The sequence below is a fragment of the Trichoplusia ni genome, chromosome 18 (genome assembly GCF_003590095.1).
Source record: "Trichoplusia ni isolate ovarian cell line Hi5 chromosome 18, tn1, whole genome shotgun sequence".
Taxonomy (NCBI): Eukaryota; Metazoa; Arthropoda; class Insecta; order Lepidoptera; family Noctuidae; genus Trichoplusia; species Trichoplusia ni.
The window spans coordinates 5,875,058-5,892,040 of record NC_039495.1 but is presented as its reverse complement, the minus strand read 5'-3'; the positions used below and the strand labels follow the sequence as shown (position 1 = coordinate 5,892,040).

Here is a 16,983-nt window from a genome sequence, read left to right as displayed (position 1 = left end):
ATGGAATCGTATTTTCTATATTGATATAATATTTTACAATCAATTTATTAATATTAGTAGTACATTGATTGAATACCTGTGCCTATGAATCATATCTTGTGTACCGTATAATGCTGCCTGCAATAGTAATGAATTACTATAATTAAATTAATTATTGTGAAGAGCAGTCTCTTTACTGATCTATTACATTAATTTATCAATGCAAGGTTAGTCAGATTAGATAAAACAATATGTGTACGATAGAAAATATTACTTTTATTAAACTGTGCGTTTTTCATGCTTGGATAGCCGAGTGGTTGAGGTCTCCACGCCAAACCCGCAAAGCGTAACGTGTCGCGGTTTCGACCCCGCGTAGGACAAGCATTTGTAAGATTTAAGACTGGTTGTCTGATTCTGGGTTTCTTTGTAAATATGACTTGAATGTTTGTGAACCCGACCGCTACACAAGTATTCATTCCCGGCGACAAAATGACACACAGTATGTTATTTTTTTGTAATACGTGTTCAAACTAATAAATGCTTTAATTAAAAAAAAAACTTTAATGCGACATTCGCTTTTAAAAGGAACAATTGAAATAATACTAAAGACTGAATCCAAGCTTAGACTACTTATTTCAAAAGACAAAACAATTTATAAAAGTGTTTAAAAACTCATCTCATTGCTGGAGAAATAAGAAAAAAGCTAAAAATAACTCTCCTTTTTTAGGAATTAATATCATTTCGATATTTTAATGTCGCTCCCCGTCCATAAGTCGGCTATAGTTTGTAGCTTCATTAACGAGTAATTTATAAGTAATAATTATAAGTCAAATATATGCGTAAAGTAGAGTTCAACGGCCTCTGCCAATCACAACAATTTATAGACATGCTTAGCATAAAGAAACTCTGTGCATTCAAAACATTGCAGTTATTTGTATGCAACTAACATGATATATCGTGGGCCTTTATATATTGCGCCAAGAAAACTTAGTAAAATATATTATGTACTTCATGAGTTCGGCGCCTGCCGCTGCCTCCCTGTGGAAACAAGACAGCGCATTACACGGTGTAGAGCGACGTCTCTCTTCCACGCAATGATTTTATTTTAAAAGTATCTCTTGGTAGGCTTTCGGTATTTTTTTGATATCCAATAGGTACACTATTTCGCCGTTTTGTTCAATATAAGGCATTTTTTTAAGCGGTAAATCAATGGAGGTGTTTTTTGGAAATAATTTAAATATGTCAAATAATTGACTATATTTCGTTGTATGCATGATATGCAGGTTCGATCAAAACGCAGGCAAAGCACTAATGTAACTGTTTCAAAAATTATTCTAAGACACCAAACATCGTGAGAAAACCTAGGTTCTCCAAATATTGAAATCTGAAATCGCAAATTCATTGTGAGCTGGCGTGGTGATAAAACTTCCCTATATGGGAAGACGGTTCCTAGCTGAGAGACGTAAATAGGCTGGTATTTAATAAGTCACAATTGAGTGGTAGTTCAGGTGCGTGTAAGACTGTATGATAACGGAAAACACAATGAAACATTTCTTTGAGTGCCTGCCTCTAATCACATAGCTATAACCTATAACACGCACTTTACCACAACTTCGTGGAAACCTAAGGCGTATATCGCAAAAAAGAATCTTAAAACTATTCGTTTTAGTATCCTTTGCTGTAATTAACCATGCAAAAAAATGCAATTTTCATGAAAAGGCCGATGGAAAATTCCAACGCAGGGGGGGTCTGGAATCATGTCCAGAACCCCTGGACCACGGGATCGGTAAACGCCTTCCACCCTGTATACTGATATTCCGCCAGAGCGACGAAATATCAACGGTTCCTTAAAACTATTGAGAATGTTTATCGTTGCTGTAATCATTTCATATATCAATACATACTAAAGGGCGTGTTGAAAATACTATTTATTGTGTTGTATATTCCTACAGTACATAATAACAGATAAGAAAATATCGGTAAGATCTACAAATCTACATTATTTATCTGTATTTGTCGTGAACGAGACCTGCGTTTCGCATGTTATGTCAGTCGCGTACCGGCGCGCGAAACATTCACACAGCCATATAGTGGTTAAAATAATAATAATATTGTTTTATTTATAATAACTTTAATTAATAAACAGTTGACGTAAAGCGGTAAGTCTGAATTTTTGTTTATTGTATGTTAATTTATAAATTGAATTATATTTTAGTAATTATATTTGTGATTGTAATTATTTAGCATCGAATTGATTTTAATTATTGATCTTGATTATAAATAGTATTGATTATGATTATTATGTTTGATTGTTTATAAGTAAAGTGACATATTTATATGACCTACTTTTGCACAACATATTTTATTTCTTGTTATGAATCATCGAACTTTCTCTGATCTCGAACGGAGATCGTTGACTGCTTTTTAGTCGCTTTTCGTTTTGTTTTTAAACCAGGACGAAAAAAGATGTGTGTTGGAAATTTGACGTGTCTGTTTCTAGCATCATAGCTCCCGAACGCAATTTAATCTGTTTTGTATGTTAGATGTGCAAGTGTTCTTAGACACGTTTGTTGTTAATCGGTCGAGCCAATTAAATGATGTGGACGCGAAAGTTTTTACTGACGAGGGTTTCTAAAATTGTTTACTTTATCTTGATAAGAACGCAATTTATCAAGTGAACTTACCTATGAATGATGCTATTTAAATACATTTTTAAAACGACCCCCTCATGAAGGAATTCAATCCTACCGCGACAGAAGCGCGGCAAGTTTCACAAACATTCAAGTCAGACTCAGGACAAGCATTTGGAGATCACACAAAAGCTAGTCCTACGCGAGGATTGAACCCGCGGTTCGTGCTCAGTGAGTTTGGCGTGGTAACCTCAACCACTGGGCTATTCGTGCAGTTAATAAACAACATCATGGCGCCCACCGTTAGCAGCTTACAGAACTAGATTATTTGATTTGGTTATGTATACGCATCATTATTACTTTGTTTTCTTTTTGCAAACAGTCATAAATATAATTTTAATTCATCTTTAGAGTTTCATTGTTTGGCTATAATATACAATATCAAGATCAGTAAAGCGATATTATTAAAATTCTGCAAAATATAAATACATTTTAGTTATATTTTTAAACTGACATGTGAGTAACAAGGATCTTTTTTTTTGTGAATGGGTGAAAATAAGTGATAATTTAAATAAATAATATTTTATTTATGTAAATATCATTGATTTATTGTAATTTAAAAACGGTTTTGTAATAATTTATTTCCCTAATTGTTTTCGTATTCTTTTCTGTCAGTTGTAAGATAAGAATGTTTGTAAATCTTTTTTAATTGAAAACAATTCTTTTATTATATATTTTTAAGGTTCCTTACCTAAAGGGTAAAATCTGCATCTTATAACTAATGCTCTGATATTTGTTTAACTATCTATCCGCCTGTCATCAAGATTTATCTCATGAACTGTGATAAACAGTTGAAATTTTCATATACGATGCATTACTGTTGCTGCTATAATCTATACTAATATATAAAGCTGAAGAGTTTGTTTGTTTGAACGCGCTAATCTCAGGAACTACTGGTCCAAATTGAATTTTTTTTTGTGTTGAATAGACCATTAATCGAGGAAGGATTTAGGCTATAAATCATCACGCTGCGACTAATAGGAGCGAAGATACAATGGGAAATGTGAAAAATAACTAATAACGCTTAATAAAAAATCTAGGTTAAGCAACGCTTGGCACGGCCAAAAAATTGATAGGTTTATTTTTGTAAATTTATTTCTTTAATCAGTTCGTACGGAATACTCAGTGACGTGCCATATGTACTTGACCTGGTTTTTCCTTTAAATATCCTGTAAGTAGTTACTTCACATATAAATATTTTTGAGATTAGGTAACATAAGATTTGTTATTATAATTATTACATAACGTTTGTTTATATAGAATGAGTATTATCTGCCAAGGTTAGAGGTTTAACTTTGTTTTGTTTGATATCACAAATGTTAAATAATATACGATAATCAGGTCGTAGCTACGAGAACTTATTAAATACAAAGAAGCTATAAACCAGTTTTAAATGATGTAACGGTTTACTCACGCGTATTTATCGGGGGTGCTCGACTCGCGATCTCGAAACTCGCTCGCCCGCCGCGTTAGCTCATTATTAAGGACTCCGGTTGGGTATGAAACTAGTCGGGCACCCCCGATAAATACGCGTGAGTAATCCGTTACATCATTTAATAATGAATCAGTCTCACGATAGTTATTATAAAAATAGAGGGTAATACAAGTCACTTATATTATTTTTTTCGTTAAGTTATATCATAAGTTATCATCTACCTCCAAATTAGCGATACTATAATTATATTATACTAAAATATATTATATTAAATTATATTATACTAAAATGCGAATATTACAAGCTACATTTGAATTATTTAGGTGACACGAACAACAGTACTGTGGAATTTATATAGTCAGAAAAATTCTGCTATTTACCGAAAATAGTCGAAGATTCATACCGATGCATGAATCGAAATCGGATTAAATTTGATCAATATTCGTGCAAGCATATGGTCAAAACAAGTATTGGAAATTGATGCTATTGACAGCGAGTATCCCGCCTCGTACCGAATTTCCAATTTTTGTGTTGGCAAAATACTTAGAGGAGTACGAATATTGCTAAATTAATCCAATTTCCATTGTAAATACCAGAATTGGGGCCCTGGTTGCATCAAATAAATAAAATGTTGTATGTTTAATGCATCGTCAGCGGAGGCAGGCAGATTGATTGATTAGGTATTACTTTAACCCTATAGTAAAAACCACATCATCACCGGATTTTTGATAATGTATCCATACCATATATAGCTAGTTTCGCTCTTGCAGTCGCATCGCAAATAACTGGCCTTCGTAACCTCGGCCGCATAAATATAAAAATGCCCCGGCTTCGCACGGGTGGACATTTATTTTTTAACTCCCTAAAATGTATCTTTACCTTAATGCTTTACGGCAGTTTTTTCGACGACTTACTCGACAACTTTCACAACCACGATTTTCCGGTATAAAATATAGCCTATACGGATTCGGAAGAATCCCTCTAAGTAATGGTAAAAGAAGTTTTGAAATCGGTCCAGTAGTTTTTGAGCCTATTCAATACAAACATACAAAAATACAAAGGTTTCCTCTTTATAATATTAAGTATAAATATATTTACGTATAGGTACTCGCCAATTACCTTTCTAAAGAAGAAGCGAGTTTACTCAACTCTTTTTTTTGGTAGCCATATAGATAAAAATCTGCATGATTTTAAACGAAAACGTAATAATTTATAAAAATATTATCAATTTTAATTCATATTTGGTATTATGAATAAAGTCAAAAGATTATTATCAATCCATGATAGAATTGTTATCACTGATACGAGTCTATATTTTTGTAATTACTATATTTTCTTTGATTAATTTATTTTAACTGTTTTTCTTACGATAAATACCTACCTAATTTAGGTAAGATACAATAATGATACAATAATAAACTTTTTTCTGACAGAGATCATATAATTCACCATTCATTGAACTCGGTCGTTTCTAATGTCTAAATAATGATAATTATGTGCGTATTCCTGATTACAAGTCATTTTTAAAGAATTAGATGATAGCGGACCCAAAATTGTGAGAGAATTTTTATTACCTTAAATTACTTTTACTGTGTTATTCTTTGGCATACATTTATCCTTTTTCAACCGACTTTACGAAGGAGGTTGTCAATTGGTCGTCTCTATTTTTGTTACCTCAGAACTTCGGACTTTCTTAGATTAATTTTTATTTAACGTGAAATAACTGATATTTGGTCCCATAAAAAATTCTTCAAGGATTATTCTTCACTGAGTTTTTTTTGTAAAATATTATTGCTATTAATGTACCAAAATTCACCTTTTATGCGGTAGATTCATTTTTGATTCCAAAGAGTCCTGTCAATCAGTCCACGAAAATACTTATCTTCTATATGAAAGATTATCTATACTAATATATAAAGCTGAAGAGTTTGTTTGTTTGTTTGTTTGTTTGTTTGTTTGTTTGTTTGAACGCGCTAATCTCAGGAACTACTGGTCCAAATAGAAAAATTCTTTTTGTGTTGAATAGACCATTAATCGAGGAAGGCTTTAGGCTATAAACCATCACGCTGCGACTAATAGGAGCGAAGATACAATGGAAAATGTGCAAAAAACAGGACGGGTATAAATCATAACTTATATCTTCTTCTACCCACGGGAACGAAGTCGCGGGCAACAGCTAGTACTAATATATAAAGCTGAAGAGTTTGTTTGTTTGTTTGTTTGAACGCGCTAATCTCAGGAACTACTGGTTCAAATTGAAAAAATATTTTTGTGTTGAATAGACCATTCATCGAGAGAGGTTTTAGGCTATATCATATAGTTTTAGGCTATACATCTATATCATCACGCTGCGACCAATAGGAGCGAAGAAAAAGTCATAACTTATATCTTCTAACCACGCAGACGAAGTCGCGGGCAACAGCTAGTGAACAGATAAACTGCTTCTTACAATTCGGGTAATTTACTTTTCTTTTGCTCATCAATAGATTTAACTTTAAAGTAAGGTCTTTGTCTGCAGAGCGAAATGTCGTGGGCGTGCGACCCAGCGCTGACCGCCAACATAGTGAACAGCTATGGCGCTGCTGGCACTCTCTTCACACAGACCCTGACCAGCTTCCTAGCTGCACAGTGCGCCGTCGTCGGAGACCACCTGTGGCCGGATGACGCCATTGACGCCGTATTAAAAGGTAGGTACCGATACCGGTAGATACCAATTAATACAGACCTCTAGGAAGACCGTCATCTCTTAATATTAAATGATGCAAGTTTACTCACGTGTATTTATCGGTATTGCCCGACTAATCTCGGACCCAATCGGAGTCCTTAATCATGAGCTGACGTGGTGGGGTTTGCTTCGTAAAATGTTACATCATTTAATAATTTATCATTCTTACGGTAGCAACTATAAATTAAAAAAAATATGCCAATCATCATCCGGATCATGAGATACTGAGCCATAGTAAGGTTGCGTTTTTATCCTTTGGGTAGGGAACCCTTACAAATGTTCTGAACAAAGATGTTAATTTTACTTATTATGTCATATCGCAGTTTTTATTTTCATATTATAAGATTTAAAAGATGTACATATAATGTATTGTGAGGATTCTTGTAAATACACATTTTTTCCAATTGACCAAAGATTATCATAAATCAGATTTATGAGTATTTTTTCCATGCGGATTTTTATTATGAAAAATCAGTGTGTATAAATTCAGATAATTGTTTGTGTATTGTATAATTAAAAAGATAAATCTCGGGTGGGCGACCTCTTGTATAATAACTTTATCCTTATTGTCATATCCAGTTTCCTCGAGGTAAATGCAATAAGGAATATAGGTACTACCATCGAGAAGGTTGGTTTGCGAGTGATCTTTTATCAGAGGATTGGAGAAGGCAACTGCCAACGGGTTAAAAAGGAGAAAATATACAATTTGTGGCATTTTGATTTTTGTATTTACGGGGTGAAGCTAATGTCTTCGATAGATGCTTAGGGGAACGCCTTGGGTTTAATAAAAACACCCCTGCCATTGCCGGGGCCGCAGAGACGCTTGCGCATGCTTGGTTAGGTGAAGAAGTCACAATTTATATAAGTGGCTGAGGGTATATTATGAACCGAAAATTACTGCACTCCAAGTTGGGCAAGTGCGAGCTAAACAAATGTTATGAGTGCAAAATTATGTGAGTGTATGTTTACAACCTCGTCACGCAAAAACGGGAAGACCGATTTTGACGAAATTGGTGTGGAAGTAGCTAACACCTTCGTTTTACTTTTTAAAGAAGCGGAATGATTCTGCAGTTATAAGCACAATTCAAACCAACAGTTAGCTTTGCATAAATAAATAAAAACAAATACCACTTATAATGAGCTGAATCAGAATGAGCGTTCACTTTTTCCAATCTTTATATATTTGCTCATTTAAAAAGAAAAACACAGGATAATCAAGTCATAAAAAAACACAAAACAAACAAACATTTAAGCTAGTCATAAAAACCTAACATAAAAAATAGTACGCTTTCATGCACGATTACAACTAGGGGTAATTTTCCCTGAAAGGTAAAAGAGGCATATAGACAGAAGGCTAGGGAATGGATATAGAAAAGAATTGGATTAAAAAAATACCATTCACCCGTGGGTCTGCTTGCCTGGATGTCTGTTAACGCTGTTTTAGCACTTTTAGCGTGAAAGAGTAACAGACATGCATACATCCTCATAAAATTTCGCGTTTATGATACAGTAGACTCATATTATACTGCCTGTCGTATATCGTCCAAAATGATAAAACAGTCGTATCAAACTACCACTTAATCGATTGAGATAAATCTATCATCTAAAAAGCCTAAAACATACGTACTGATTACCTAATTTATAGATTATATCGAAATCACACTGAAAAGTAAATAGGTACAATACAATGATATGAATTTAATACAATTACGTTATGAGAAGGAAATTTCCGTTCGTTTCATTGTATTGTGAAAACATCACGTTGTTATTGTCAGTACTATCAGGCTTAATTATCTTTTCTAAATCGCATCACGCATTTTACAGGCTGTAGATTTTCGGATTCCTTCTCATAACAATATATGTAGAAAGACCGAACATTTACTACAACTCTGCTTACATGTGGGTTGGTGATTCCAAATTTCATTTCGGTATCCAGTTTTCTTTTGGACTTTTTTTGAAATTTCGAAAGAAATAACTTAAGAAAAATCGCATTTGTTCATGCTCAGGATTTGAACTTACATGCAAATCCGTCCATTGAACTGCAAGGCCACATTTCCATTTCACGCAATTTATTTGCATTATACATAAGCCAAATAAGATACACATCAAACCACATTTGTGATTTAAAATTAGTCATAGCCTCACTTAACCGCGAGATCAACGTCCGTTACAAAAGTCAGTTAATATGCGGATACCGTTGGCCTGAGCTGCCGTGACTGGTATAATACGAGAAAAAGTTTCATCTGAATGGACTGGTCGTATAAAGTTTTTATTAAGAATCAAAACAAAAAGAGATTTTATACGTAACGTAAACGAAAGTGATGAATTTGCTTGACGAAGGTTGTTTTACTTATGCATTTGATAAATCTGGCAATAGAGCACTTGTATTTACAAATTTTTGTATACTTAAGGAGGAGGCTGCTAATTAAGACGTAAACATATATCCCACCAAAAACATTAAATGTAAAAAAATGCCAAGTCTCTCGATGCAGTCTTTCCATCGTAAAAAGTTTTGAGATCTCATAGAAGCCAAGTCCTATTCAAAATATTTTGTAGTTATAAATCAACATTTAGTAATTGTATCAATAGTTTTCTTTATATTATAATTATAGTGACTTGGCAATGAGCACAAGAAGAAACAAATAAAACGGCATATTTGTAGGAGTTGAAAGTTACACACACCGCATGCGTAAACATTAATATCACAAAATTAATTTTCTTTTGGTTTATCCGTGTCGTCCCAACCGAATTTCGGCAACGGCAGTCAGTCTTAGTGTACTCTCGATTCATTTACTTTCATAAAGCGATGGCCCGTAAGGTATTCTTAATTATTGTATTGGAGCATGTAGTCGGTAGTGACCATCATGATTCACACATAACAAATAATCTGATCACTGGTCTCGTCAGTAACATTTGCACATAATTCCAGGCATCAAGCAGCTTTTAATTTGTGCTCATTGCCAAGTCACTATAATTATAATATAAAGAAAACTATTGATACAATTACTAAATGTTGATTTATAACTACAAAATATTTTGAATAGGACTTGGCTTCTATGAGATCTCAAAACTTTTTACGATGGAAAGACTGCATCGAGAGACTTGGCATTTTTTTACATTTAATGTTTTTGGTGGGATCTCATTTATTTTTTGTAAGTGTATTTCTTTCTTTTTTTTTAGGTGTCATAATTTCTAGGACTTCAGCTACTGCTTTGCTTAGAACCCATTCTCTATCTCTATCTCTTTTGTTTCTTCTCTGAGACTTCGTTACTTCTAATGTAAACAAGCTTAAACTTATATATATATGCATATATATATCTACTAACTTACAAACTATAGCTAAACTAAACTAAATAACACGTAAAGTTCTCCGAATATCAATTATCACTACAATATTTTTTAGTTTCGAAATGGTTTTTCATAGACAGGTGGCGCTATCAAATGAAAATTATCGAATTATTCTGAAGTACTACTTAGACTGCGCTTTGTAACGAAACCATAGCGCGATTCAGACACGTACAACGCCATCTATCGAGCGCGCATACAATATTTATCGCAATACAATGGAGTTTTAGCTTTATTAATTTAATGAATTATGAATTTTATGTATTAATTTGTATTAATGATAGTCTGTGTATTACATTTATATTATTCTTTTCTATTCTATGTATGTATTCATCCAATTGAATAGGTACTTAAACAACGAACAAAGTTAACAATGCAGTCAAAATCCATACATAATGTTCTTGCCAAACCGCAAATATAAAATTGTTTTCTATGGCATATTATTTTTTAATGTTTTTATAATTTTTCCTTTATATGTGGCTAAGGACCTATCTTGGTGCAAAATTTGAAGTTTCTAAGTCTGCTAGAAGTACCTTAGATTTTTGATGATCTGTCAGTGAGTCAGTGAGTCAGTGAGTCAGTGAGTGACAAAATGGTGTAACTTTGATCGACCGTAACTCCTAAACCATTAATTCAATTGGCATGTAATTTCGAACTTAAGCTTGTTCTAATGCCTACTATTATTCCCCGAAAAGCTAAACTCCTAGCTTTGTCCACGTCGAAGATACAGGGGGGGCGAAACAGCCGCGAATCGCTTCGAGAAAAGATGGTACGGCCGTGCCCGTTTTGCTCGAGACTTGGCAGGGGCACTGCCGTGCCCTCAGATTATCCTGATGCGACACTTGTCACGCACGTTTTTGTGGTAAAATCGAAGAATTCTAATCACCTGTTTCACTTTTATGTTGCTGTCAAAGTTACAAACGACACAATATTAATACTTTCCCATTTTTAAATTCCAGATCCGAATTATGACTTCATAGTGGTGGGTGCGGGATCAGCGGGTTCCGTGGTAGCAAACCGGCTGAGCGAGGTGCCAGACTGGAAGGTGCTGCTCATTGAGGCCGGAGGAAACCCTCAGCTAAGCACAGTAGTAAGTTGTATTAAGAGCTTACTAGTCTTATAAAAAATGGGATTATAGCAAAGCTTGTAGAAAGTACTATGCTGTTTGCGATAGAAAGTAAAAGAGATAGGAAAATGGAGAAATCTACACTTAACAGCCAGTAATTTTGATTTTGATGATGATGGCAATTGCTAATGTCCGAAGTTTTTCAGAAAGAATTCAGAATTCAGAATTAAATTAACACTTGGATCAAAATTTTACATACCGCTAAGCGCTTAATCGAAATCAACGCTCGGAAAGAAAGAGAAATCCTAAGCTCCATGAAATATATAAAGTATTTTTCTAATGTTTCAGATGCCGCAAGTGTTCTACAATAGCATGAAAACTGATTTGGATTGGGGATACAAAACCCAACCTCAAAATAGTTGTCGAAGTTATAAAAACAAAGCGTGTGCCTGGCCTCGGGGGAAGGTGCTGGGCGGCTGTGGCAGTATCAATGCCATGTTCTACGTTAGAGGAAATAGGCTAGACTACGACACATGGGCAGCTGACGGTAACTACGGCTGGAGCTACGATGACGTCTTACCATACTTCATCAAGAGTGAGAAATATAATGGGCAGATAAATGAGGAAACGAAAAAATATCATGGTAAGGATGGGTACCTGAATATTGAAGACTCAAAAGACTACGATTTCATTGAACGTTTGATCGTTGAAGCTGCCGTCGAACTAGGAATGAAAAACTCAACTGATATCAATGGTGATAGTCAAATGGGTATCATACTGGCTCAGTCAAATGTTAAAGGTAATGTAAGACATGGGCCAGCTAGAGCTTTTCTGAGCCCAGTTAAAGATAGAAAGAATTTACATGTCCTAAAAAATTCTCATGTTACAAAAATATTATTTATTCCTGGCACGAATAAGGTCAGTGGTGTTAAAGTTCACAAAAATGGAAAGGAAATAATAGTAAACGCGAGAAAGGAAGTTGTCGTTTCTGGTGGTGCAATCAACTCACCACAAATTCTCATGTTATCAGGCATCGGTCCTAGAAAACATCTCGAAGAAATGGACATAGAAGTTAAAGTTGACCTCCCTGTTGGTGAAAACCTACAAGATCATGTATTTGCACCTACGTTTTACACGGTGCCAGGCGACACATCTTTAGCCTCCCTTGAAAACATAGTTCGCGAGCTTGGAAATTATATGTTAGCGGGCACAGGAGCATTCAAAGATGTGCGTCCTCACAGAGTTATAAGTTTCGCTAATACAACCGACCCAACTTCGACTAGCCCAGATATTCAATTCCATTATCTCGTTTTGCCTCCCAAGAGTCGTAATATGCTTGATGTTTTTGAAAAACACGATTTAAATGAAGAAGTTTACAATAAATTTCATGAGTTAAACAGTGAAAAGATTGTAATACTAGTATTTAGCGTCGTATTACATCCAAAATCAAGTGGTACAATTCTGTTGAAAAACAAGAATCCTTTCGAACATCCTTTGATATACGCGAACTACTTCGAAGACCGAGAAGATATGGAAACCATTATCAGAGCTACGAAACAGCATTCACTTAAGTTGGGTGACACAAACGCGTTTAAAAAGATTGGTTTGCAATTAGAGTGGTTAGAAATCGACGCGTGTAAAGAGTTTGAGAAAGCTAGCGATGAACACTTGGAATGCATTGCTCGGGAACTTACATTTTCTCTGTATCACCCTACCAGTACCGTTAAGATGGGGCCGAAAAGCGACAAGGGAGCTGTCGTCGACCCTGAACTGAGAGTATACGGTGTTGAAGGGTTAAGAGTCGCGGATGCAAGCATCATGCCTTTCGTGGTGAGAGGGAACACCAACGTACCGACTATGATGATCGGTGAGAAGGCGGCGGACATGATAAAGAAGTTTTGGACAGACCGACACCAGGAGCTCTGAATGTGCTCTTAAATGAAGTACAATAAAAGTTTTGTAAAACTCTGCAGTCGATTGTGATATAAATAAAATAGTAGTTATATTAAATTAATCGTAATGATGTGTGTATATTTTTATAGCAATAAAACCTTTTTTGTCATAAGCACTTATCGAATATCATCTACATTGTTGTCCGTGTTGTGATGATCATGGTTTATGAGTATGATCATTTAGCTGACACCCGCTCCTCCCGTGAAAATGTCGGTAAGTGTCGCTGTCAAGCATAACGTTTTTTTTTTTTGTGTTATTCCAGGCTTTAATGAATTTCTGTGCAAAATTGTATCAAATCCATTCAGATTTTTTTTTATTGGACAGTAACAAATATTCATTACCTTGTGTATAAAATATTAATAGGATAAGTAGTTAATCAATATTGTCAATGTGCAATTAATAGTTTTATAATTTATATGACACTCAAAAAGTAAGATAATTGTAATCGTGACTATTATGAAGATTAGCCTCGACCATTAGCTCAAAGAACTGTAGTTTCTTTTATTAAAATTATTTCATCACCAAGGTTAGATAGACCATAATAATGATCTTTACCGATGTAATGATGTATTGTACATGAATTGGGTACAACTTATTATTGGGCAACGAAAAACGAGGTACGGAGGTCAAAGGTTGTGGTTACATTGAAATATTACAGCTGGCAATTTATAATAAGTATAAGTATTTTAATACAAGCCATGTGACATCTTCTGTGATTCAAAACCTAAGCAGACCAATATGTAATAGTAAAACGAGATTGATTCCGTTTTCACAAACCTAGCTTCTGTTACCTTAAGACTGGAATTCATGTAGGAGAGAAGAGTCACATAAGCTACTTCTATTACTGAACAATATTAGACAAAAGAGTTTTCAATACAAGTGTACTAAACGAGTTCTGATATGACACAAGAATTCATAATAGTATTATTAATCAGATCCTATCATAAAAGTATTAACCAACAGGGTGCACAGCTGATGATAAAGAAAAAACAAATATAAATCGATAAACTATTACCAGCAAATAATCAGATAAACTTATAAAAATGCATCATCATTATAAATGTACCTATATTTACTGTTACTAAGCATGAAACAAACATATACGATTAGCTTACCAATTAGGCTAACGATAACAACAGGTGGTGAAAATGTTATAATTTCTTGAGGAAATGAAGTTTTTTTTTAAATAATCCTCAATTTTAAACAACGCCATCTAGCCTCAAACTAAGCAAAGCTTGTATTATGATTACTAGACATCTGATAAACGTACGTATATTTCTAAATAAATTCATGCCAAAACTGCCTTTTACCTAAAACATACGTAACTGCATTCGATACGTGAAGTCTGAATATTTCAAACATTATATCAGAATGTCTTCACTTTAAAGGAGCATATTCTTGAAAAGTTTACTTATCATATAAAACGAAATTCAGTGGGAAAGCACGAACCTCTATATACGTTAGTTCCGTGCAATGGTCTCCACACGACATGAATAATTTGCTCTCCGGAGTATTGAAGCATTCGAATATCAAAGCAAATAATATTTTCTACATTATATTTATTCGTACATGCTTCTAAAAACAAACAATTCTAGAACGTAGCTCAATAATATCTTCAATGGATCCTGGTTAAAACCATAACAGGCACGCACTAGACTGGAATCGGCTATTTCTCAAATAACTTGAGGATTAGCATTGATCATCCAGTTTGACTTGCTGAAGGATGACAGATTCCAATATTTGAAATTGCATGTCACACGATCAATTTTATTCCCATTCTCTATAAATATAATATTCTGAACTTTTTCTGGTTAAAGCAAACGGTAGTTGATCACACATTGACAAACCATATAAGCATATTAGATACCAATTTGGTACGCTCGAACCAAATGGTAATTAGGTAAAGTAATTGTTGTTAGCATGAATAGCGCAGGTCGTGGCGCCTGACAGTGTGTCGAGGCAATTCACTTGCCCTCTCACTTACATATAGTATAGTATTCGTAGACCTGTATGTTCTGCTCCAAATCAGGAGCTACATGTCTTGTAAACGAACTATAAGACCTGCAAAAATATTCAGTAAAAATACAGTAATGATATTTGACCTCTTTATTCCGTGCTGGGATCAATCCCGCGTCACATGGCATATAGCAGTAGCTGTCATGGCGACTTACACTACTAGGCAGTCAGATAGTTTCATACATGTAGTTTCGTTCATAATTTATTTGTTTGTTTGTTCTCCGGGGCAAAGGTCATCTCCCAGAGGCATTCCATTAGCATCATTACGGATCTATTTTCTTAAAATATTCCACAGACCAAGAGCATTAGACTTCCTGTCACACCTTACACAAGGGTTCACCTTGAGCTCGCACACCGTCGATCATTGCAACACCACTCACTCGAGTGCATGTGAAATCTTAAGAAATGTTGCCATCTTTATTGAATCATTCATTTTTAATGTCGTTTACGTCATTCGCAAGTAACTATACAATGCGAAGATTAACGTCTCATTATTATTACTTGGGGATTTATGAAACTTTTAGGATGGGTAAATAAAAATTTCTAATAATAAAATTAGAATTCTTCAGATGTCGGATACGTAAAAAGCCTTGTAGCTGAAGAGTCTAAAGATTGCAGGACTTAAAAATAATGAATTTCCTAGTATATTTTGTCGAACTCACTTTAGGATTACGTTCTATGTTAGCATCTAGTTTATATTGACTTTGATATTCCATCAAATTTACATTTCAAAGGATCTTAAAATACGACCTCCTTTAATTCGAGGATACTAGTCCGTCTTCTCAATGGTAGAAAGCAGTTTAGTTCCACCCATTAAAAGTTTATGAAATTTTAGTTTCACCAAACGAAAATTATAGTTATGCAAAATTACGAGCAATTCATATGTTTCATAAGGTAACAATGTGTTGTTAACTTAGCCATTACGAAAATCAACGATGGTCAGGGCGAAGAAGTGTGTACCTACTGTTTGGTAAATTTACTTTGAAAAAGTTTCAAATGGGAGCCCTATTAAAAGTTTTATCTAGTATTTAAGTTAAGTTAATTTGTTAAGTTAAATTGAGGAGCTCGTGGCTAAGCCATAACCGCATAAGTGATACGATCACAGGTTAAGCTATGCTTGACGCGGTTGGTCTGTAGATGGGTGACCATCTTTGTCATAACGAGTTCCTCCGTGTTTCGGAAGGCACGTTAAATTGTGGGTCCCGGCTGTTATTCCTACATCTTTGACAGTCGTTACAGGTAGTCAGAAGCTTGAAAAAGTCTGACAGCCAGTCTAACCAAGGGGTATCGTGTTGCCCAGGTAACTGGGCTAAGGAGGTCAGATAGGCAGTCGCTCCTTGTAAAACACTGGTACTTAGCTGAAACCGGTTGGACTGGTAGCCGACCCCAACTTAGTTGGGAAAAGGCTAGGCCAATGATGATGAAGTTAAGTTAATTTAACAGAAACGAAGAGCAGAAAAAGTCAGGACAATGACAAGGGCACAATAAACAATTGTTTTATTTCCAAAATGTTTTAGGTAAGAAAGTAACATGGACAAGAGAAGATACCTAGATGTGGTTTCTACTCTTGTACATTTTCAACAAACAACAATCCTGAAAAAGTTCTAAGGCCATTATTTATCCCATATCTTCGTATTGATACGAAACCAAGTTATAAAAAGTTCTCCTGTACAAACAAGAGGTAGATGTTTATGTCAATAGTAGAAGTAGATCCTCACAAAGTAGATCTCTAAATACTATCCAAATATATTCGACGAAATCTAAGTAATTTTTG

The 16,983-nt window shown here is 34.7% G+C and overlaps 2 protein-coding genes across 3 annotated transcripts in view; one reads left to right on the top strand and one right to left on the bottom strand.

Moving 5' to 3' along the window:
* Window positions 1-16,983, bottom strand: part of LOC113503171 (flotillin-2) — a 247,890-nt gene that overhangs the window by 68,474 nt on the left and 162,433 nt on the right. The window lies entirely within an intron of this gene.
* On the top strand, window positions 2,020-13,263 carry LOC113503167 (glucose dehydrogenase [FAD, quinone]-like). The gene is made up of 4 exons (XM_026884992.1): window positions 2,020-2,138; window positions 6,623-6,791; window positions 11,134-11,264; window positions 11,589-13,263. The coding sequence occupies exons 2-4, from the start codon at window positions 6,629-6,631 to the stop codon at window positions 13,164-13,166; spliced, it is 1,872 nt and encodes a 623-aa protein (XP_026740793.1). The 5' UTR covers window positions 2,020-2,138; window positions 6,623-6,628; the 3' UTR covers window positions 13,167-13,263.